The sequence below is a fragment of the Oncorhynchus tshawytscha genome, linkage group LG30, assembly GCF_018296145.1.
Source record: "Oncorhynchus tshawytscha isolate Ot180627B linkage group LG30, Otsh_v2.0, whole genome shotgun sequence".
Classification (NCBI taxonomy): domain Eukaryota; kingdom Metazoa; phylum Chordata; class Actinopteri; order Salmoniformes; family Salmonidae; genus Oncorhynchus; species Oncorhynchus tshawytscha.
In genome coordinates this window covers 8,777,989-8,802,519 of record NC_056458.1, presented here as the reverse complement: position 1 = coordinate 8,802,519, position 24,531 = coordinate 8,777,989, and the positions used below count along the sequence as shown (strand labels likewise).

Here is a 24,531-nt window from a genome sequence, read left to right as displayed (position 1 = left end):
CAGAGAAGTCAATGTGCTCGATGTTTTTAGGCTGTAAATGGTTTTCCGTGTTCGAGTTTAAACTCACCCTGCTGAGCCGGTTCTAGGAGCTTCAGAAAGGATAATCCTCCGTTTCCCCCTCTCTCCCTAGATCTCTTGCTTTCTCAATTCAATTAAAGAGTAGCCTACTAAAGTATATCCTCGATGAGTTTATTACCAGTATGCTTGTACATCATTTTCACTCCAGTTCGTACTGTAATCCTTTTCTGGCCTTACATTATCTGTCTGAAATGGATTTGGGGAAAAATATGGATTTGGGGTCTTGAGATTTGACTATATCAATCTACAGGGTGGAATATCTGTCGACGTGCCCTTGAGCAAGGCTTAATTTTCTCCTGGGGCACCGTACTACTATGGCTGACCCTGTAAAACAACAACCCTATCCAGTGTGACAATAACACATTTTTTTAAAATCTAATTTGATATCAATCCCCAATAAATGTTCACCACAGTGCTTGAGAGCAAGGCCATACACCGTTTTTTAAATTTTCTCATAAGATTCATGCTAACATTTCAGAAAGGTTAGGGAGAGTTACAGGAGTGGCCGACATATCAGTGCCCATGCTTATATCAATCGCCCTGTCATCTTCAATTTGGTTCGTCAGAGCTCATCCATGTCCCCACCCCTGCTTCAAGGGAGGCTACCTTTGCTGACCAGACAGAGGCCTGAATTCCAATTGGAAAGGCCGTTTAATAGGATAGGTGAGGGATTAGTGCTAAGACTCTCTAGACGTCCAACATTGTCCAAATCCATTGTGTCTCACCTACCTAAGCATGGGCACACAGGTGCTAGAACAGGACTGAAGGGGCATCTGGACTTTCTCTAATACATTTTTGGGGGGATCAAGCATGTGAACTTTAACACACCTCCACTAATGAATCCAGAAGATACCAATTAAGTTTTTTGTGGCTTTTATTTCTCCCCACAGATTTTTTTCACAAACTATCTGGTTGTATTATTCCTTATTTACTTTTGGATAACAAAACCACCTTTCTTCATCAAGAATTATCTTACTGTCTCTCCTTTGAGAAACACTCATCAGAATACTCCATCTCCAGTTCAGAATTCTACCTGCTCCACTTGAAGTTCTTCCAGGCTTACTGTTCTTCACCTTTGACCCGATCCTTTCTCAAGGCCACCTTTATCAGATCGCTCCAGCAGTCTGTTGCTGCACTCTCCTTCTTCCCCTCAGATCCCTTCATCACCACATTTCTCATCCAATTCTCACAGTGACCCTCGGAGCCTCCGTGGACTCCCACTAACACCATGGTGCTGATGAAGATGAAGTTCCCTTTTGAGAAGAGAATGAAGCTAGCCCAGGGGCTGTGGCTGCTCTCCTGGATGGCCACACTGGCTGGAGCGTTGACTTTCACCCTGGGCTGCTTCCTCAAGACCGAGCTCCGCAGGAGGGCAGAGGTACCACAATGCTCTACAGCTTTACATCGTACACAACGCCGCAATGATTCTTGCAGTACAATACATATTACTTATCCAGAAGCCTCACTTTCTCAGATTTCTCCTCTGGTGTTTAGGGTTGTATTCAGTGAAGTTCTACAGTAGAATGGAATGATACTAGTAAAGAGTGATACTAGTAAACTTCTGGTGATAAACTGCATGAAAAGCATGAGGGTGAAAATGGGGGAAATTCATTCTTCGAGTGTATTAGAGCTTGAATTAAGATATTATTTTTGAGTGCTTCCAGACATGACACAATAAAATGCATTGGAGTGTTGACGATCATATCTCATGCAGAATGCAGGAGCCTTTGATAATGCTCTTATGAGTGAGATTGTGATGAGGTATTCATATTGGATAAGGGGTTAGGTGTGGACATTATCAACAGGGGGCAATTGTCTCTGGTCTCAACACACTGGTGATAAACTGAGAATAGGGATAAGATTAACTCACCTACAGAACGTGGATTGAAATCAAATGTTATTTGTCACATACAACAGGTGTAGACTTTACCATCTATCTCTTGAGATTTCAGAACTTGGAATAATATACTATCAACTATTGCACTTGTTAAATACATAAATAGAAACAAAATTAACCTCAATGTAGCTTCGACAAGGCTTTCACCTCAGAGCGAGGCCTGGAAGTCAAGGCTTCCCTCAGTGTAGCCTTTTTGCAGCAAATATAGTTTTTATGTCAAATTCGGTATAGAAGTCAAAGTAAAAACGACCTAATTGATTTCCTCAAATACATATGAGATGAATCACCAACCTCTACAGATTCAATATTACGGGATCAATGGGTTGAGAGCCTAACATATCAGTTTATGCTGTATAGTTTGCAGTATCACTGATGCATGAGGTTCTTCTGCCTACAGGTAATGGACAACACAGAGATCCATGCTGTGCCCAACACCCTGATGATAGTGGGTCTGGCCTCTCTGGGTATCAACTACTTCGCTGGCCGTATGTGCCAGGATGCCCTGGATGCCGGACGCTTCCCCCGCTGGAAAACCTTCCTACAACCCTACTGGGGAGTCTCCCTCTTTTTCACACTCCTCATGCTGTCGACTGTGATCATGAGCTACGCTATGAAGGGGAATCTGGAGTGGTCCCTGAAGATCGGCCTGAAGAACGGCATCCGCTTCTACAAGGACACAGACACACCCGGCCGCTGCTTCCAGAAGCAGACCATTGACCGCCTGCAGATGGAGTTCCAGTGCTGTGGAAACACCGACTTCAAGGACTGGTTCGAGGTCCAGTGGATCAGCAATCGCTACCTAGACTTTAGCTCTAAGGAAGTGAAGGAGTGAGTACTGGCAGAGACTATTAGAGGACAGGGAGCAGTCTGACAGTCTTTGGTAAAGGAATAATCCCATGTCAGATTATAATTTAAATAAATCATTAAGGTTCTAGGAAAATATGCAGTTGAGGTGATACAAAGCCATGATGCAGACTATTTATTCTCTACATGCTTCCCCTTCCCCATCTCTTCTTCTTTAGCCGTGTTAAGAGCAACGTGGACGGGCGTTATCTGTTTGATGGGGTCCCTTTCAGCTGCTGCAACCCCAGTTCCCCAAGACCCTGCATCCAGGACCGCCTCACCAACAACTCAGCCCACTACAACTACGAGCACCAGACCGAGGAGCTCAACATCTACATCCGCGGCTGCAGGGAGGCTCTGGTCAATTACTACATGGGCCTGATGAACACTATTGGTGCTGCGGTGCTGTCCATCTTCCTGGTCCAGGTACTGTGCAGATATATCAATCTAAAAACCTAAAAGGGAGATAATGTCCTGTGTGGCAATCAGAGGGTCCCCGGAACAGACTCGTGTGAGTGGCCACAATTATACTTGTAGCTCGCTGTTGAGTAATACAGTATGCCCATCCTCCTGTATAACCTTTCTATCTTCTCCTATCCTTCCCTCCCAGTCATCAGTGTTAGTAAGTCTGCGGTACCTGCAGACAGCCATGGAGGCGGTGGCAGGGCAGGAGAACACTGAGATTGAGACCGAGGGCTACCTGCTGGAGAAAGGGGTGAAGGAGACGATCATGGAGTACGTGACTCCTGTGCTGGTTTTCCTTCAGCTGAACCAGGTGGGAAGTGAGGACGCTGAAGCTGGGGAGACCCCGGCCAAATAATGAGGAGAAATCTAAATGTTTCAAACTGGGTGGTGTACAGGGCAAACATGGCACTTTATTGGGTGATAAATAATCTAACTAGACACTGATCAATTCATTTGGTATTTCTTTGATATCACAATCCATTCCAATGCTGATATGTTTTACCCCAAATGAGTGATTTGAATGTTGTAATCTATTTCAGTCACTTGAGGGCAAATATACTTTTGTATCAGTTGTCCCAGTCTGAGTTTTAGGTACTCATGGCCACACACACACACACACACACACACACACACACACACACACACACACACACACACACACACACACACACACACACACACACACACATTAAACACATTAACGTCACCCCAAGCCCTCCATAATCCTTTCATGATTAATGAAGCTATTTGATGTTCAGTCAATTCCATGTACTCCCCAAAGGAGAAATAAAGAACACAATTGCTTTTTTAGAACCGGGGATTGACATGTACTATTATTTCTACCGGTCCACAATCCACCTTGAAGGAAAATTTGTGGTTCATTAAAAGATAATTAAATTGAGAAAGATACAAAACCAGCTGTAACATGGTCATGACATGAATTAGTTGGATATGTTCAATTACTTCACAATTTCAGTGTTCAATAGTCAATACCACAATAATATCATGGTTGACACTTACAATGTAAAGATATTTCCAATTACTGAAGGATAGAGCTATGTCAAATTGATAAAGACACAAATAAAAAAAATAGAATTTTGAGGAATACTTGCAATGTAAAGCTGACTGTAGAACGATACACTGCTCAATGTTCTGCTACTTAACACTTAGCAAAATGACATACACAGCACTGTACTACAGAACTATTATGACAGGGAATCTATTAAAGTTGACCATTTTGAATTGCTTTGTGGCGTTCTGTCATTTTGTCTGTTATTTGATTGTTGTTGACCAGCTTCCCTTTACCATTTCTTTCTTCCTCTGCCTTTCACTAAACTCCTCCTCACCTCTCTAAGTGTCAGTCACAGGGAGGAATAGGATTAAGGAGATGATGATTGATGTCAGTAATGCAATTGAAAGCTGTGAGTCTGTGTCCTCTGTCCTGACACCCTTCACAACTCTGCTAATCGCAGGGATAATACTCCAACTGCTGCCCCAGCAGTCATCATACAGGAAGGCCATGAAGTCCTGTGTGGCTCAGTTGGTGGAGCATGGTACTTGCAATGCCAGAGTTGTGGGCTCGATTCTCAAGGGGGAGCAGTGCAAAAATTAAAATTATAAAAATCTATATATATTTTAAAAAGTGTGCAAATGTAACACTGGATAAGAGTGTTTTGGTTTTTGCTTTAGCACTACACAGCTGATTCAAATAAGCAAAGCTTCATTTTAATCAGCTGTGTAGTGCTGGGGCAAAATCCAAAACGTGTACCCGGGGGACAGTGTTCGGGAAACCCTGTGCTAAATGACAAAAATGTATGTGGAGAAGGGATAAATGTACTGTTCACATACAGTATATGTGGTTTATTATGCAAACCAGAAATACAACCAACATTATATGGAATAAGATTAAACAAGTGGAAATAATTAGGTGTAGGCCTACTAGATAAAATTACTGAGTAAGTATAATTAACTGTAATCGAGGCCGTGATTAGGAGTACCATAGGGCTACCACAATTGGCCCAGCGTTCTCCGGGTTTGTCCGGGGTAGGCCGTTATCGTAAATAAGAATTTGATCTTAACTGACTTGCCTAGTTAAAATAAAGGTTAAATAAAAATAATAGCCGATAATTAATCAATATAAACATGATAATAATAATAAGCATCATCCTTGTCATAACTTAGTTTGCTATCCTCATTCATATCAGAAAAAATGTCACCTGCTGCAGAAACCAACTTCAGTGGTCTAACAGGCCTCTCCAAAAAGTTCTGAAAGCTGTAACATTGCGGCTTCCGTACTACGGAATCCCAGCCATAACATCAACTAGCTAGATAGCTAACCTACCGGTAGCTAGTTTTTCAGTCATCGTTGTCAAATGAATTGGACACATAAGGTGCATATCTTAAGCGCGAGTCACATCCTATCCGGACGAAACCGGATAAAAAAACTCTTCGCGACATGCTATCAACAGTAAGCTTGCTATGAAATTAAAATTATCCGATTGTCAGCAGGCAGGCTAGCTATCTCTGACAAGATAGCTAGGTTGTGAAGTTAGCGAGCTTTCACATAGCGTTAGCGTTGTGGTATTACTGAAGTTAGCTAGTTAGTTGTAATTGTTTCTTGCGGCTTTGCTACAAATGACTAGCTAGTTTCAGTTTGTCAAAATATATTGTTGCAAAAGGTAGCTAGCAAGCAAGACATGGGCTACTATGTAGCCAGCTTAACGCTGTCTGGTCAGATCGGCGCTACATTGTAACCAGATCAGTGCTAGAGAGATCAGCAGCAGTTTGTCTGTCGTAATAGGAAACGACATCCTCATTATGGGCACAGTTAGTTAGCTAGCTACAGATTGACGATAACTGGTTTATTTTTTACAGTGGTAGTTATATTTGGTAGATGGTGCTAGTATTTGCCCTTCAGTACAAGTAAAGCCGTGCTTTGTGATTTCTGACTCAGACGATCATCATTGTCGTGTCGTGGAAATCAATGTGCGCTTGAAGATTAGGCGGAACAGCAGGATGTCTAGGGGATTTAGTGCAGCAATGATATTGTTTAGAAAACACAACAACACAACCATGATCACAAGGCATACAAAAGCCCCCAAATGAAATCGTATAAGGCTCAACTTTTCATTTTCTCTGACTATACATCACATCTGGTGCGTCTTGGGTTATAGAACACACATACGAATATAGCTAAATCGGTTTATTTCATTTGAAGAGTAGCCAAATAAATATTTGATATGTCTGGGGACGGCTCGGATAGTAGTAGTAGTAGCGATGACTCCGATACAGGGATCCGGAGAAAAGCCTGCACTGTCAAACATGAGATTACCAATGGTAAGTAACCATCAACGTAACTAGCGCTTTGCCTGATTAATCAGACTGTGCTACACAATGGAATTGGTATACAGTCTGAAACATAGGAGTACAAAATAGTGTTATTAATGTCCCTTACAAGCCAGAATGTTTAGTGCAATTAACTTACTCTACTGCTTGTCTGTAAGGTTGGTCCTTCAGCTGCTCTACATTTTAGACAAAGTATTCACAGGAAAATATTGTTTATACAACTTTTTAGACTAGAGCACCAGTACTGTAGTTTACATTTCTATCACCTGGCACGTGCACAAAACCACATAAACACCAGTGAGACTTTGGTTCGTATGCATGCACTTCTGTCTTGTGCACGTGCCTTCGGTCATAAGCAAACACGTCTTGATCACCACACAGACCTGGGTTGCGAAGTCGGTTTAATAATACTTTCCTGGGGATATTTTGTCTTACATTTCGAGCAGTTGATAGGCCAACCGTAGAGTAAGTTCAAACGTCATTTTATTAAACATTCTAGCTTTGTACGGAACATGTCCACAATTTTGCGCTCCTGTTTGACTGTATACCAATTCAATTGTGTAGCGCAGTCTGATTAATCAGGCAATCTAGCTCTGCACTGTTTCATAATTGATTATTTGAATCTGCCAAAGGATTTCAAGATGTGGTACACTTTGGGTAAATATTGCCTTCTGTAATTTAGCTATTGGGCTAGGGCTCTATGTAAGCTTAAAAGTGATTGTTTGGAGTTTCTGTAATTCTGTGTGGATCAATATCTGTTTCCTGACACAATTGCATCCTGACCTTGACTAACACAGCAATAGCAGAAGTAGTAGTGTATGTTCAAGCTGTGTTCAGTTGTCTTCAGGTGCAGATTGATGTGCTATATTTTGGTGAGTGGTGATATCTCAGGGAACCATGACACCTGGGAACACAGCCATGGACAAATGCCAGCAGACCGTGTGGTGTCACAAAATATTCAGTTTACTGTGCTCTGCTATGTTTTCTGTGTGTGCCTGCCTGCCTGCGTGAGTGTGTGTTGTGTGCATGCAAACACTGATACTGTACTCTTCTTCCCCCCCCCCAGCGAACCTCACAGGCCATTCTGAGAGAGTGGGCATGGAGAACTTTGAGCTTCTCAAAGTCTTGGGCACAGGAGGTGAGGCTCACTGCGCCGATCTTGGGTCGATTGCTTATAAACTGACTATATTGCTTATAAACTGACTAAACGCCTTCCTAATATTGAGTTGCATTCTTATTTACAATGACGGCCTACCCCGGCCAAACCCAGACGACGCTGGGCCAATTGTGCACCGTCCTATGAGACCCCCAGTCACGGCCAGATGTGATTATAGCCTGGATTCGAACCAGGGACTGTAGTGAAGCCTCTTGTACTGAGATGCAGTGCCTTAGACCACTGCACCACTCGGGATAGCGCCATAGTATTATTGGAGACCTGGATAACTTAATTTTACTGTCTATTTTTTTGCGGAACATTTAGAATAAAAAGTTATGGTTGTAAATGTGGTGGGTGGTAGGATGGGTGGTAAGGGGCTCCAATCAAATGTGATAAATGTTTCCAACCTTTCCTCTTTGTCTCTGTCTAGCCTACGGGAAAGTGTTTCTGGTCAGGAAGAACAGTGGTCACGATGAAGGGAAGCTGTATGCCATGAAGGTGAGTCTCTGTGTCGTCTTTGACATTGGTCCAAAGGCAACCCAAAGCGTTGACATTGTCTGATGTGGGGAGAATTCATGGACGGGTTGACCTACCTGTTGATGATGACGTCTCAGGTGCTGAAGAAAGCAGCCATCGTTCAGAAGGCAAAGACAGCGGAGCACACGCGTACAGAGAGACAGGTGCTGGAGCACATCCGCCAGTCCCCATTCCTGGTCACACTGCACTACGCCTTCCAGACCCAGACCAAGCTCCATCTCATCCTGGGTGAGCGCTGGATCAAACAAACCCATACGTGGAACTCTCTGGCTATGACCTTGGAAGTGCTGAAAGTGTGTCTCTGTGTGTGTATACTGTGTTTCTGCCTGTGTGTGTTTTTCTATTCAAGTGTTATCTGTATCTGTCTGTGTATAGACTATGTGAGCGGAGGGGAGATGTTCACACACTTGTACCAGCGGGATCACTTCTCTGAGGAAGAGGTGCGGATCTACATCGGGGAGATTATCCTGGCACTGGAGCACCTCCACAAGGTATGTTATCGAGCCTCTCTGTCCTTTACATAACCTTGCTGATATTCCATTCCTTAATTGTATCTGTGGTCCTATTGCATGATACAATTTCGTCTGGATACTTTGCTCTTATCTGTTAATGTTATGTTATCCTGTGTACAACTTCTTGCTCGGTATGATGTGTACAGCTCGGCATCGTGTACCGGGACATCAAGTTGGAGAACATCCTATTGGACAGCGAGGGACATTTGGTGCTGACAGATTTTGGGCTCAGCAAAGAGTTCCTTGAGGAGGAGGTACGACAAAAATACCTTTTTCATTAATGCCTTTATTTGTGTGGACGCAATCTGTGCATGTATGCATCCATCCATCCATGCATATATTTTTGTCACTACAGACTGAGACTTGTGTTTTTATCCCCCCCACTACAGAAGGAAAGGACGTATTCGTTCTGTGGCACCATAGAGTACATGGCTCCAGAGATCATCAGGGGGAAGTCTGGTCATGGAAAGGTAAGAGTTAACCCATCACTCGGGGCATGGCTATGAGCTACGGCGGTTCATTAGACATCAATTACTGTAGAACACAAATGTATTCTCTTCCTTGTATTTTAATTTTTTTTCTCCATTCTTCCTTTTGACCCTTTTCTCCTGGCCACCCCAGTCAGTAGATTGGTGGAGTTTGGGTATCCTGATGTTTGAATTGCTGACGGGGGCGTCCCCATTCACACTGGAGGGGGAGAGGAACTCCCAGAGTGAGGTGTCCAAGTGAGTGCTGTGTGTCATCCACCCCTCCTCATACACACACCATGGTTCCATCCAACTCTTTCATCATTGCCCGTGGCCCCCGGCTACTTATCAAAATAATGACATCTATTCTAACGGTGGCTTCTTTCTCCCTCTTTATCTTGCTGTCTGAATACAATAACAAATAAATGAGTTGTGCTGCGTTCTGTGTGTAACATAAAGCCTGCAGCCTAATTAGACATTCTGGTAAGCTGTTTCTTTTCAATCATGTTCTTTATGGCCATAATGGTTGTCTTGTAATGAGGGCTGGGCCTTCAGCAAGTATTCTTACCCCTTATTACACATTTTGTTGTGTTATAGCCTGAATTCAAAATGGATTTCTCTCCCATCTACACACACTGCCTCATAATAACCAAGTGAAAACATGTTTAGACATTTTTGCACATTTTATTGAAAATTAAATGGAGAAATCTCATTTACATACAGTACCAGCCAAAGGTTGACACACCTACTCATTGAAGGTTTCTTTTACTGTTCTACATTGTAGAATGATAGTGAAGACATCAAAACTATGAAATAACACATATGGAATCATGTAGTAACCAAATGTATTTTATTTCAGATTCTTCTAAGTAGCCCCCCTTTGCCTTGATGACAGCTTTGAACACTCTTGGCATTCTCTCAACCAGCTTCATGCGGTAGTCACCTAGAATGCATTGCAATTAACAGTTGTGCCTTGTTAATTTGTGGAATTTCTTTCCTTAATGCGTTTGAGCCAATCAGTTGTTGTGACAAGGTACGGGTGGTATTCAGAAGATAGCCGTATTTGGTAAAAGACCAAGTTCATATTAAGACAAGAACAGCTCAAACAAGCACAGAGGAACGACTATCCATCATTAATTTGACTAACCATAATGTCTCAATCTGGACAATTTCAAGAACTTTGAAAGTTTCTTCAAGTGCAGTTGCAAAAACCATGAAGCGCTATGATGAAACTGGCTCTCATGAGGTCCGCCACAGGAATAGAAGACCCAGAGTTACCTCTGCTGCAGAGGATAAGTTCATTAGAGTTACCAGCCTCAGAAATTGCAGCCCAATTAAATGCTTCAGAGTTCAAGTAACAGACACATTTCAACATGAACTGTTCAGAGGAGACTGCATGAATCAGGCTTTCATGGTTGAATTGCTGCAAAGAAACCACTACTAAAGTACACCAATAAGAAGAAGAGACTTGGGCCAAGAAACACGAGCAATGGACATTAGACCGGTGGAAATCTGTCCTTTGGTCTGTTGAGTCCAAATGAGAGATTTTTAGTTCCAACCGCCGTGTCTTTGTGAGACACAGAGTAAGTGAGCGGATGATCTCTGCAGGTGTGGTTCCCACCGTGAAGCATAAAGGAGGAGGTGTGAGGGTGCTTTGCTGGTAACTGTCTGTGATTTTCGAATTCAAGGCACACTTAACCAGCATGACCACCACAGCATTCTGCAGCGATACGCCTTCCCATCTGGTTTGTACTTAGTCCCACTATAATTTGTTTTTCAATAGGACAATGACCCAACACACGTCTAGGTTGTGTAAGGGCTATTTGACCAAGAAGGAGAGTGATGGAGTGCTACTTCAGGTGACCTGGCCTCCAGTCTCCCGACCTCAACCCAATTGAGATGGTTTGTGATGAGTTGGATCCGCATAGTGAAGGAAAAGCAGCCAATGAGTGCTCAGCATATGTGGGAACTCCTTCAAGACTGTTGGAAAGCATTCCAGGTGAAGCTGGTTGAGAGAATGCCAAGAGTGTTCAAAGCTGTCATCAAGGCAAAGGGTGGCTACTTTGAAGAATCTCAAATATGATTTGATTTAACATGTTTTTTTTTGGTTACTACATGATTCCATATGTGTTCATAGTTTTTGTCTTCACTATTATTCTACAATATAGAACATGGTAAAAAATAAACATCCTTGAGTGAGTAGGTGTGTCCAAACTTTAGACTGGTACTGTAAGTATTCACACCCCTGAGTCAATATTTTGTAGAAGCACCATTGGCGGCAATTACAGCTTTAAGGACGTCCTGGGTTTGTCTGTATCGGCTTTGCACATCTGGATTTGGGGATTTTCTCCCATTCTCTGTTCTTTTGCTCATCTTAATCTTTTGTTTTTATTTGCCAGTCTGAGATATGGCTTTTTCTTTGCAACTCTGCCTAGAAGGGCCAGCGTGCAGGAGTCGCTTCTTCACTGTTGACGTTGAGACTGGTGTTTTGCGGGTGCAATTTAATGAAGCTGCCAGTTGACCAACCCACTCAAGTGACACACCCCTCCAGTAAGCTCAGCCCCCGTAATAGGGTTAGAGGCAGAGAATCCCAGTGGAGAGAGGGGAACCGGCCAGGCAGAGACAGCAAGGGTGGTTCATCGCTCCAGTGCCTTTCCGTTCACCTTCACACCCCCGGGCCAGACTACACTCAATCATAGGACCTACTGAAGAGATGAGTCTTCAATAAAGACTTAAAGGTCGACTGAATCGGCGTCTCTCACATGGTTAGGCAGACCATTCAATAAAAATTGAGCTCCATAGGAGAAAGCCCTGCATCCAGCTGTTTTCTTAGAAATTCTAGGGACAATAAGGAGGCCTGCGTCTTGTGACCATAGCGTACGTGTAGGTATGTACGGCAGGACCAAATTGGGAAGATAGATATGAGCAAGCCCATGTAAGTTAGCAGTAACATCTTGACATCAGCCCTAGCCTTAACAGGAAGCAAGTGTAGATTGGCTAGCACTGGAGTAATATGATCATTTTGGGGGGTTTTAGTCAAGATTCTAGCAGCCATGTTTAACACTAGCTGAAGTTTATTTAGTGCTTTACCTGGGTAGCTGGAAAATAGAGCATTGCAGTTGTCTAATCTAGAAGTGACAAAAGCATGGATACATTTTTCTGCATCCTTTTTGGACAAAGTTTCAGATTTTTGCAATGTTACGTACAGTTGAAGTTGGAAGTTTACATACACTGAGGTTGGGGTCATTAAAACTTGTTTTTCAACCACTCCACCATTTTCTTGTTAACAAACTATAGTTTTGGCAAGTCGGTTAGGGCATCTACTTTGTGCATGACACAAAGTCAATTGTTTACAGACAGATTATTTAACTTATAATTCACTGTATCACAATTCTAGTGGGTCAGAAGTTTACAGACTAGTTGACTGTGCCTTTAATCAGCTTAGCAAATTCCAGAAAATGATGTCATGGCTTTAGAAGCTTCTGATAGGCTAATTGACATAATTTCAGTCAATTGGAGGTGTACCTGTGGATGTGTTTCAAGGCCTACCTTAACTCAGTGCATCTTTGCTTGACATCATGGGAAAATTAAAAGAAATCAGCAGAAAGATAATTGTAGACCTCCACAAGTCTGGTTCATCCTTGGGAGCAATTTCCAAATGCCTGAAGGTACCACGTTTATCTGTACAAACGCTAGTACGCAAGTATAAACACCATGGGACCATGCAGCCGTCTTACCGATCAGGAAGGAGATGCGTTCTGTCTCCTAGAGATGAATGTGCTTTGGTGCGAAAAGTGCAAATCAATCCCAGAACAACGCAAAGGACCTTGTGAAGATGCTGGAGAAAGCAGGTACAAAAGTATCTATACCCACAGGAAAACAAGTCCTATATCGACATAACCTGAAAGGTTGCTCAGCAAGGAAGAAGTCACTGCTCCATAACCGCCATAAAAAAGCCAGACTACGGTTTGCAACTGCACGTGGGGACAAAGATCATACTTTTTGGAGAAAGGTCCTCTGGTCTGATGAACCAAAAATAGAACTGTTTGGCCATAATGACAGTCGTTATGTTTGGAGGAAAAGGGGGGAGACTTGCAAGCCTAAGAACATCCCAACCATGAAGCACGGGGGTGGCAGCATCATGTTGTGGGGGTGCTTTGCTGCAGGAGGGACTGGTGCACTTCACAAAATAGATGGCATCATGAGAAAGGAAAATTATGTAGATATATTGAAGCAACATCTCAAGACATCAGTCAGGAAGTGAAAGCTTGGTCGCAAATCGGTCTTCCAAAGGGACAATGACCCCAAGCATACTTCCAAAGTTGTGGCAAAATGGCTTTAAGGACAACAAAGTCAAGATATTGGAGTGGCCATGACCTCAATCCAATAGAACATTTGTGGGCAGAACTTGGAAAAAGCGTGTGCGAGCAAGGAGGCCTACAAACCTGACTCAGTTACACCAGCTCTGTCAGGGGGAATGGGCCAAAATTCACCCAACTTATTGTGGGAAGCGTGTGGAAGGCTACCCAAAATGTTTGACCCAAGTTAAACAATTTAAAGGCAACGCTACTAAATACTAATTGAGTGAATGTAAACTTCTGACCCACTGGGAATGTGATTAAAGAAATCAAATATGAAATAAATCATTCTCTCTACTATTATTCTGACATTTAACATTCTTAAAATAAAGTGGTGATCCTAACTGACCTAAAACAGGGAATTTTTACTAGGATTAAATGTCAGGAATTGTGAAAAACTGAGTTTAATTAAATGTATTTGACTAAAGTGTATGTAAACTTCCGACTTCAACTGTAGATGGAAAAAAGCTGTCCTTGAAGCAGTCTTGATATGTTCGTCAAAAGAGAGTTCAGTAACGCCGAGGTCCTTTACAGTTTTCAGATGACTGTACAACCATCAAGATTAATTGTCAGATCCAACAGAAGATCTTTGTTTCTTGGGACCTAGAACTAGCGCCTTTGTTTTGTCCAAGTTTAAAAGTTAAACATTTGCCGCCATCCACTTCCTTGTCTGAAACACAGGCTTCCAGGAAGGGTAATTTTGGGGCTTCACCATGTTTCATAGAAATATACAGCTGTGTGTCGTCCGCATAGCAGTGAAAGTTAACATTATGTTTCCAAATGACATCACCAAGAGGTAAAATATATAGTGAAAACAATAGACGTCCTAAAAGGGAACCTTGAGGAACACCAAAATGTACAGTTGATTTGTCAGAGGAGAAACCATCCACAGAGACAAACTGATATCTTTCTGACAGATGAGATCTAAACCAGGACAGAACTTGTCCATGTAGACTAATTTGGGTTTCCAATCTCTCCAAAAGAATGTGGTGATCGATGGTATCAAAAAGCAGCACTAAGGTCTAGGAGCACGAGGACAGATGCAGAGTCTTGGTCTGACGCCATTAAAAGGTAATTTACCACCTTCACGAGTGTAGTCTCAGTGCTATGATGGGTTCTAACACAAGACTGAAGCGTTTCGTATACATTGTTAGTCTTCAGGAAGGCAGTGAGTTGATGCGCAATAGCTTTTTTTTTTTTATTAGAGAGGAATGGGAGATTTGATATAGGCTGTTTATTTTTTATTTGTTTTTTTTTAATGTTATTTTAAATTTTTATTTTGTATTTAAATATTTTCTGGGTCAAGGTTTGGCTTATTCAAGAGAGGCTTTATTACTGCCACTTTTAGTGAGTTTGGTACACATCCGGTGGATAGAGAGCCATTTTATTATCTTCAACATGAGAGGGCCAAGCACAGGAAGCAGCTCTTTCAGTAGTTTAGTTGGAATATTGTCCAGTAATGCAGCTTGAAGGTTTAGAGGCCATGACTATTTTCATGAACGTGTCAAGAGATATAGTACTAAAACACTTGAGTGTCTCCCTTGATCCTAGGTCCTGGCAGTGTTGTGCAGACTCAGGACAACTGAGCTTTGGAGAAATACCCAGATTTAAAGAGGAGTCTGTAATTTGCTTTCTAATGGTCATGATCTTTTCATCAAAGAAGCACATGAATTTATCACTGTTGAAGTGAAAGCCATTCTCTCCTGGGGAATGCTGCTTTTTATTTAGCTTTGCGACAGTATCACAAATACAGTTAGGATTGTTCTTATTCTCCTCAATTAAGTTGGAAAAATAGGATGATGGAGCAGTAGTGAGGGCTCTTTGACACGGCATGGTACTGTCTTTCCAAGCTAATTGGAAGACTTCCAGTTTGGTGTGGCGCCACTTCCGTTCCAATTTTCTGGAAGCTTGCTTCAGGGCTCGGGTATTTTCTGTATACCAGGGAGCTAGTTTCTCATGACAAATGTTTTTTGTTTTTAGGGCTGCGACTGCATCTTGGGTATTACGCAAGGTTAAAATAAGTTCCTCAGGTGGTTAGCTGATTTGTTGTACTCTGACATCCTTGGGTAGGTGGAGGGAGTCTGGAAGGGCATCTAGGAATCTTTGGGTTGTCCAAGAATTTATAGCCACGGCTTTTGAGCTTTTGATGATCCTTGGTTGGGGTCTGAGCAGATGATTTGTTGTGATTGCAAACGTAATAAAATGGTGGTCCTATTTAGTCCAGGATTATGAGGACAAACATTAAGATCCACAACATTTATTCCACGGGACAAAACTAGGTCCAGAGTATGACTGTGGCATCGAGTAGGTCCAGAGACATGTTGGACAAAACCCACTGAGTCGATGATGGCTCCGAAAGCTTTTTGGAGTGGGTCTGTGGACTTTCCATGTGAATATTATCTGCAATGACTACAAGGTCCGATATGAGTTCGGGGAACTCAGTGAGGAACGCTGTATACGGCCCAGGACGCCTGTAAACAGTAGCTATAAAAGGTGATTGAGTAGGCTGCATAGATTTCATGACTAGAAGCTCAAAAGATGAAAATGCAGTGTTTTTTTTATTTAAAAAAAAATGTAATTGACATTTGGTTTCTTAAATGTTATTAACACCTTAGCCTTTGCGGGATGCATGGAGGATATTGTCACTAGTGTAACCAGGAGGAGAGGCCTCATTTAACACAGTAAATTCATCAGGCTTAAGCCATATTTCAGTCAGGCCAATCACATCAAAATTATGATCAGTGATTAGTTAATTGACTATGACTGCCTTGGAAGTGAGGGATCTAACATTAAGTAGCCCTATTTTGAGATGTGAGATATCACAATCTCTTTCAATAGTGACCGGAATGGAGGAGGTCTTTATTCCAGTGAGATTGTTAAGGCGAACACCGCCATGTTTAGTTTTGCCTAACCTAGATCGAGGCACAGACACGGTCTCAATGTGGATGGCTGAGCTGACTACACTGACTGTGCTAGTGGCAGACTCCACTAAGCTGGCAGGCTGGCTAACAGCCTGCTGTCTGGCCTGCACCCGATCTCATTGTGGAGCTAGAGGAGTTAGAGCCCTGTCTATGTTCATAGATAAGATGAGAGCACCCCTCCAGATAGGATAGAGTCCATCACTCTTCAGCAGGCCAGGCTTGGTCCTGTTTGTGGGTGAGTCCCAGAAAGAGGGCCAATTATCTACAAATTCTATCTTTTGGGAGGGGTATAAAACAGTTTTCAACCAGCGATTGAGTTGTGAGACTCTGCTGTGGAGCTCATCACTCCCCCTAACTGGGAGGGGGCCAGAGACAATTACTCAATGCCGACACATCTTTCTAGCTGATTTACACGCTGAGGCTGTTGCGCTTGGTGACCTCTGACTGTTCCATCCTAACATTGTTTGTCCTCACGTGGATAACAATATCCCTATACTCTCTACACTCGCCAGTTTTAGCCTTAGACAGCACCATCTTCAGATTAGCCTTAACGTCGGTAGCCCTGCCCCCTGGTAAACAGTGTATGATCGCTGGATGATTCTTTTTAAGTCTAATACTGCTGGTAATGGAGTCGCAAAGGACTAGGGTTTTCAATTTATCAGAGCTAATGGTGGGAGGCTTTGATGTCTCAGACCCTGTAACGGGCAGAGGAGAGACCAGAGGAGGCTCGGCCTCTGACTGCGACTCGTTTCTTAATGGGGAGACCCGATTGAAAGTTTATTTCGGCTGAATGAGCGACACCGGTTGAGCATTCCTACAGGTCATTTGCACTTTGAAGCAGGCTCTCATCAAGGACTTGCCTGTATTTGGCTTCATTCATTGTTCCTTCTCTCCTTACCAGTCTTACTTCACGGTAGGGATGGTGTTAGACGGGTGATGAGCTGTGCCTAGTTTTCTCCAGACATGGCGCTTTGCATTCTGTCCAAAGAGTAACATTTTTGTCTCATTAGAATGCAGAATCTTATGCCTTATGATCGGTCTTTCACTTGCCTTTTTGCAATCTCCAGGCATGCTTTTTTCTCAGGAGTGGCTTCCGTCTGGCAACTTTAACGCCCAGTTTTGTGAAGTGCTGTGGAGACTAGTGTTCTTCTGGTAGGTTCTCCAATCTCAACCAAGGAACTCTGTAGTTCTGTCAGAATTGTCATTGGGTTCTTGGTCACCTCCCTGACCGACGTCCTTCTTGCCCTGATGCTCAGTTTGTTCGGACGGTCAGCTCTAGGCAGAGTCTGGGTAGTTCCATATGTTTTCCAAGGAGATCACTGTGCTCTTGGAAATGTTCAACGCTCTAGAAATGTTTTTTAACCTTTCCCCAGATATGCCTCATCACAATTCTGATTGTTCCTTGGAGTTCATGATATAGTTTCTGCTCTGATGCACTGTCAACTGTGGGACCTTTTTATATAGGCAGGTGTGTTTTTCTAAATCCTGTCCAAACAGTTGACTCCAATCAAGTTGTAGTGACATCTTAAAGATGATCAAAGGAAATGAGATGTACCGGAGATCAATTTGGAGTACCATAGCAAAGGGATTCAAATGAGATATTTCTGCATTTCATTTTGACTGTCGTTGTGGGGTATTATGTGTAGATGGGTGAGATACATTTATTTTATATTGAATCCATTTTGAATCAGGCTGTAGCAACAAAATGTGGAGTAAGTCAAGGGCTATGAATACTTTCTGAAGGCACTGAAGGCAAAGTGATTGCTCTTCCCTGTTTCTCTTCTTCGGCCCGCCCCCTCCTGCCCTCCTCTCAGGCGTATCTTGCGCTGCGAACCGCCGTTCCCCTCTATGATCGGAGTCGTGGCTCAGGACCTGCTGAGGAAGCTGTTGGTTAAAGACCCCCACAAGAGACTAGGCTCGGGACCACGAGGGGCCGAGGACATCAAAAGTCATGCCTTCTTCAAGGTGCTCCTCTTCTCTCCTGCCACTCTCTGTCTCTAGGCCCATCTCCCTCTCTCTCTCTCTCTCTCAACGTGCTCACACACATACACACACACACACTCTATTCACCATTCTCCTCCCATTGCTCTATATTCATAGGGTCTCAGTTGGTCAGACCTTGCTGAGAAGAAGGTAGTCAGCCCATTCAAACCAGAGATCAGGAGTGAGCTGGATACAGGGAACTTTGCTGAGGAGTTCACTGGCATGAATCCTGTCTATTCTCCAGCCAGCACCCCACCAAGCACTGACCGCCTGTTCCAGGTTCGTTAAATACACATTGTGTGCTTCCACTGTTACAGAAAGACACCCTACATACACAAGACTCTTGTCTTCCATTTCAGGGCTACTCCTTCGTTGCTCCCTCCATTCTGTTCAACAAGAACGTGGTGATGGGTGACTTCATGGAGGGCCAGATGGGAGCAGACCGGCCGGGCTCAGCCACTGTCCGTCGCAGTGCTATGTTAGCGGTATGGAACTAATCTTCTCATGGCCGCAGGATAGACGAGGTTCGGTGAAATGTATCGGTGTTAATGTTGGCACTTTCTTTCATGTAATTTTTTTTTTAGTCTTAGTCATTTTGTATAAAATATCATTGTCTTAGTCACATTTTTGTCATTTGAATAATTATTTAGTCTCGTTATTGTCAAAATGATAAACAGTGGGCCATTTTAGTCAACTAAATCCTTTCATTTTAGTCACTTTATTTGTATTTTTTTTGTGCCTTATTAACCTATAGTAAACACATCACTGACTTCCATGTGCACAAACATACATAGCCTGGTCCTACCAACATATTTTTCTGCATAACATCCTACCGCATGATTCTCTACCCAACAGCCAAGTTAGCAGAAGAACACATTACTCTGCAGCAGATAAAAATCTCATCCCTTGACATACTGTAGCTATATTGTAATTGAAGTACTGTCATCGGTAGTGGTCTGATAGGTTGCAGCAACCTATCTAGCTAGGATTATCAATCTGTTGTTATCTGAGTTATCAGATGTGCCTTGAGGTTGGTAGTATTTTATTCCCTGTCAACTTGTAGGTGCAAACACTGTGGAAACGATGTATTCGGTCTTGTTTGAATTGACAAGATGGCTCCAAACATCGGCCCTTTTTCTACCGGGAGCTTGTACCATCGGTAGAGTAGCCATGGCGTGGGCCTTATTTGCAGCAATGATTTGTTGTTGCCAGATTGGATAACGGTTGCCGGGCAGAGAGGTGAATCATGAATGACCTGAGCATGGTATTTATTTCCCACCAATAACAGAATTGCAACATTGTGTTGAGAAAGCCTTACAAAAAAAGCTCTCAAGCTCTGTAAAAATGTTTGTCTAGTTCACTTACTAGTCATATTTTAGTCACAGAGATAATTTCACCTCGTTTTCATCAACCGAAATGAAGAAAAAAAAAATCTGTTTTCCTCTGGGTCTATTAAGTCAGGGATTTGTCAAACGCCTATTTTCCAGTGGCAATTGACGACACAATAACTATCACTGGAATGTATCCAGAGAGGGTCTTATGTACAACACTGTTTGACATGAGCTCAACCTGTGCTTCATTAGTATATAAAAAATCTATGTGCAACATTTTCACATTTAGCAAGGGTATGATTTGGACATTTCCTGCAGTGGAGCACATTTTGACACATTCCACAGTTTCCGGTGTAGTTTGTACTTGACTTCCCTCTCTCTTGTCCTCTGCAGGACTCTACGTTCTTCCAGCTGTATGAGCTGTGCCTGCAGGGGGCGCCCCTGGGCGAGGGCAGCTTCTCTGTGTGCAGGAAGTGTCGACACCACCAGAGCGGCCATGAGTACGCCGTCAAGATCATCAGCCGCAGGTGAGCCGGGCGTGGCGCTGGCTGAGAGACCGTCACGCACTAATGCAATGTGTCATTGTTATACCAGCATGATGAATTACACACTTCACGCTGCTGTGTTTTAATATATTCTATTCCAATGATTTACCATAACTGTTTGGTGCACTGAGGGGGTTTGTGTTGTTGACCTTTGGTGCATGAATGCCTTTTGAACTCTGTCTGTCTGTCTCTCTGTCTGTCTGTCTCTCTGTCTGTCTCTCTGTCTGTCTGTCTCTCTGTCTGTCTGTCTCTCTGTCTGTCTGTCTGTCTCCTGTGTGACTGTCTCGTTAGAATGGAAGTAAACACTCAGAGGGAGATTGCTGCCCTCAGGCAGTGTGAGGCTCACCCCAACATTGTCAAACTGCATGAGGTCTACACTGATCAGGTACACAATTATGGTAGAAATGCCATCAGCAGACACACATTCAAGCACTGACAAAACTGTCAGGTGTTCTTTCTCTTCTCATTGGCTGTGTTTACATACAAGGTGGCAGGACTCGAATCACAATAATGTTTGACATTTGGGGAATATATTGGGAAACTTAAGCAATCATGCAGCAATAAACAATTTTCTCATCACAGACAACCTTAATCTTCTCTCTCTCTCTTCTCCCATCTCCCTCTCAATCACCCCTATCTCTTCCTCCCTCTCTCAGTTCCATACATACCTGGTGATGGAGCTGCTGCGTGGGGGGGAGCTGCTGGAGAGGATCAAGAGGAAGAAATTGTTTGGGGAGGCAGAGGCCAGTCAGCTTCTCAGGAGCCTGGTGTCAGCTGTCGGCTTCATGCACGAGGCTGGAGTGGTGCACAGAGACCTCAAACCAGAGGTGGGCCAACAGACTGACTCACAGAGAGGGAGTCTGAATATATTCTAGAATCTATAGAAATATATGGCCAGGAAGAAGTCACACATTGAAATGGCTGCAATATTACACCGACCAAATTTTGCAGGCAGTGAGTGTAATGAGATCAAGGTGTTTAGCAATGCCGTAAAAACCACTAAGCATGGCCTATTGTATTTTGTTGGTTCAGGGTGAAATAAATTGACATTTGTTGCTCCATTACATCAGCCAATGAATGTAACCTTCTGTTGACGGAGTCATTCCTGCACTGCCCACTCACTGCTCTCGCTCTCTTTCCGCCTGGCAGAATGTGCTGTTTGCAGACGAGGGGGAGGACTCGGTGCTCAAGGTGATAGATTTTGGTTTTGCCCGACTGTGCCCTGCAGGCAGCGCCCCCCTGCAGACTCCCTGCTTTACACTGCAGTACGCTGCTCCTGAGCTCTTCCACAGCACCGGTTACGACCAGGCCTGCGACCTCTGGAGCCTTGGGGTCATCCTGGTACTTACACTATTGACTGACTCTGTAATGTGTCATTAGTAAAAACGAATTATCGTTATGTTATTGATGATGTTTGTGTTTTTCTCTGGCAGTACACCATGCTGTCAGGACAGGTGCCCTTTCAGAGTGAGCAGCAGCAGCGGGCGGGGATGACCTCATCTTATGCTGCCGACATCATGCATAAGATTAAAGAGGGTGACTTCTCTTTGGCTGGAGAGGCTTGGAAGGGTGTGTCAGACGAGGCTAAAGAGCTTGTGAAAGGTGTGTTGTGCATCCCTCCTAATTCACTCATTGACATTGATGCAATTCATCATTTTTTCCCATCTGTTCACTACATACAGTGCCTTCGGAAAGTGTTCAGACCCCTTGACGTTTTCCTCATTTTGTTACGTTACAGCATTTTAAAAAAATGAAATCCTCAGCAATCTACACACAATGACAAAGCAAAATTAGGTTTTCAGATATTTTTACAAAAGTATTCAGACCCTCTGCTATGCGACTCAAAATTGAGCTCAGGTGCATCCTGTTTCCATAGATCATCTTTGAGATGTTTCTACAACTTGATTGGAGTCCACCTGTGGTAAATTCAATTGATTGGACATGATTTGCAAAGGCACACACCTGTCTATATAAGGTCGCAAAGTTGACAGTACATGTCAGAGCAAAAATGAGGAGTCGTCCGTAGCGCTCAGAGACAGAATTGTGTCGATGCACAGATCTGGGGAAGGTTACCAAAACATTCTGCAGCATTGAAGGTCCCCAAGAACACAGTGGCCTCCATCATTCTTACATTGAAGAAGCTTGGAACCACCAAGACTCTTCCTAGAGCTGGCCGCCCATCCAAAATGGGAGAGAAGGGCCTTGGTCAGTGAGGTGACCAAGAACCGGATGGTCACTGACAGAGAGATGGGAGAACCTTCCAGATGGACAACCATCTCTGCAGCACTCCATCAATCAGGCCTTTATGGTAGAGTTGCCAGACGGAAGAGACTCAGATAATGAGAAACAAGATTCTCTTGTCTGATGAAACCAAGATTGAAATCTTTGGCCTGAATGCCAAGCGTCACATCTGGAGGAAACCTGGCACCATCCCTACGGTGAAGCATGGTGGTGGCAGCATCATGCTCTGGGGGTGTTTTCAGCGGCAGGGACTGGGAGACTAGTCAGGATCAAGGGAAAGATGAACGGAGCAAAGTACAGAGAGATCCTTGATGAAAACCTGCTGCAGAGAGCTCAGGTCCTCAGGCTGGGGCGAAGGTTCACCTTCCAACAGGACAACAACACTAAGCACACAGCCAAGACAATGCAGGAGTGGCTTCGGGACACGTCTCTGAATGTCCTTGAGTGACCCAGCCAGAGCCCGGACTTGAACCCGATCGAACAGGTCTGGAGAGACCTGAAAATAGCTGTGCAGCGACGCTCCCCATTCAACCTGACAGAGCTTGAGAGGATCTGCAGAGAAGAATGGGAGAAACTCTCCAAATACAGGTGTGCCAAGCTTGTAGCGTCATACCCAAGAAGACTCGAGGCTGTAATTGCTGCCAAAGGTGCTTCAACAAAGTACTGAGTAAGGGTCTGAATACTAATGTAAATGTAATATTTCTGGTTTTCAATTTTGAATAAATTAGAAAAAAATATACATACCTGTTTTTGCTTTGTCATTAGGGTGTATTGTGTGTAGATTGATTAAATAGATTTTTTTCACTCAATTTTAGAATAAGGTTGTAACCTAAAAATGTGGAAAAAGTCAAGGAGTCTAAATACTTTCTGAAGGCACTTATATATATATATATTTAAAAAATAATGGAACCCCTTTATCTGTCACTCCCTTATCATTTTGCTTTCTCTGCTCCTCCCTACCCTTCCTTACCCCTCTCTGCCCCACCTCTCATTTTTGCTCTCCTTACCTCACTCTTCTAAACCCCCCGTTTATGTTCAGGGTCTGCTGACGGTGGATCCAGAGAGGCGTCTCAAGCTGTCTGCTCTGAGAGAGAACAGCTGGCTGCAGGGCGGGGCCATCTTATCCTCCACCCCCCTCTGCACCCCAGATGTGCTCGAGTCCAGTGGCCCCATCGTCCGCTCCTATGTCAACGCCACCTACAAGGTAATGGAACTCTTAATCTTTTTTAAATTTGTTTACTCAAATCCATTGAGGAAAAAGTAGTTTGTTCCTTTTAACTTTTTGATTTTATTTTTCCTACTCTCCCAACCAAATCAAAGTCAATTTGGCATTTGCAGAGTACTGCGTATTGTACATTGAAGTGTTTACTTGCAAGCTCTTCTCTCAAACAGTGCAACATTTTATAAAAAAGTATTCAATAAAAATATCGTATGAGTATTTATACAATGGGTGGATCTAATCCTGGATGCTGATTGGTTAAAACTGTGTCCCAGCTGTTCCACAAGTTACCACCGGCTAAGGCTATGATGTTGAAATGCCTATTTACTGTTCCATCTCCCTGTGCAATCAATCCACTGTCTCATCAGCCCACCCAGGCAATTTATCAACTAGATCTCCACTGTAAAAAATAATCTAGACATTATCTTCCATTTCTTTTAGACTAGCAATTGATTTTCAACAGCAGAGGCGTGTATAAACCTTGCCATCTGTCTCTGACTTTTGCAGCAATGTTTCAATATTGAAATTCGATCTCTAGCTGTCCCACACAGTAATGAATGTGTAGGGGCCAGACAGACAGACGGGCGGCTTTTCTCAGCCAGTCGAAATCATGAATTGGTATATTGTTTTTAT

General features: G+C 43.3%; 2 protein-coding genes across 3 annotated transcripts in view; both read left to right on the top strand.

Moving 5' to 3' along the window:
* Positions 1-777: 777 nt before the first annotated feature.
* On the top strand, positions 778-4,529 carry LOC112228834 (peripherin-2-like). Its single transcript, XM_024394509.2, has 4 exons — positions 778-1,456; positions 2,373-2,803; positions 2,998-3,244; positions 3,429-4,529. Exons 1-4 carry the CDS (start codon positions 1,307-1,309, stop codon positions 3,636-3,638), a joined length of 1,038 nt encoding a protein of 345 aa, XP_024250277.1. The 5' UTR covers positions 778-1,306; the 3' UTR covers positions 3,639-4,529.
* A 1,042-nt stretch (positions 4,530-5,571) lies between these two features.
* LOC112228835 (ribosomal protein S6 kinase alpha-4) overlaps positions 5,572-24,531 on the top strand; it is a 28,080-nt gene continuing 9,120 nt past the window's right edge. The window contains exons 1-17 of one of the 2 annotated variants that reach the window (XM_042309249.1): positions 5,572-6,619; positions 7,695-7,766; positions 8,215-8,282; positions 8,399-8,549; positions 8,697-8,812; positions 8,980-9,087; positions 9,223-9,303; positions 9,455-9,558; positions 18,394-18,544; positions 18,680-18,841; positions 18,922-19,047; positions 20,287-20,420; positions 20,730-20,823; positions 21,095-21,265; positions 21,588-21,779; positions 21,872-22,040; positions 23,720-23,883. In XM_042309249.1, the coding sequence (XP_042165183.1) occupies positions 6,523-6,619; positions 7,695-7,766; positions 8,215-8,282; positions 8,399-8,549; positions 8,697-8,812; positions 8,980-9,087; positions 9,223-9,303; positions 9,455-9,558; positions 18,394-18,544; positions 18,680-18,841; positions 18,922-19,047; positions 20,287-20,420; positions 20,730-20,823; positions 21,095-21,265; positions 21,588-21,779; positions 21,872-22,040; positions 23,720-23,883 (2,160 nt within the window). In that variant the 5' untranslated portion in view covers positions 5,572-6,522. Of the gene's footprint in view, positions 6,620-6,974; positions 7,094-7,694; positions 7,767-8,214; positions 8,283-8,398; positions 8,550-8,696; positions 8,813-8,979; positions 9,088-9,222; positions 9,304-9,454; positions 9,559-18,393; positions 18,545-18,679; positions 18,842-18,921; positions 19,048-20,286; positions 20,421-20,729; positions 20,824-21,094; positions 21,266-21,587; positions 21,780-21,871; positions 22,041-23,718; positions 23,884-24,531 lie in introns of those variants that run through there. The other variant, XM_042309250.1, reaches the window with a different exon arrangement.

Excerpts from the sequence above, each read along its gene's own strand:
- LOC112228834 (XM_024394509.2), top strand. The coding sequence starts at position 1,307 with ATGGTGCTGATGAAGATGAAGTTCCCTTTTGAGAAGAGAATGAAGCTA. Across the intron at positions 1,457-2,372 it reads AGCTCCGCAGGAGGGCAGAG|GTAATGGACAACACAGAGAT; the intron begins GTACCACAATGC and ends TTCTGCCTACAG. Across the intron at positions 2,804-2,997 it reads AGCTCTAAGGAAGTGAAGGA|CCGTGTTAAGAGCAACGTGG; the intron begins GTGAGTACTGGC and ends CTTCTTCTTTAG.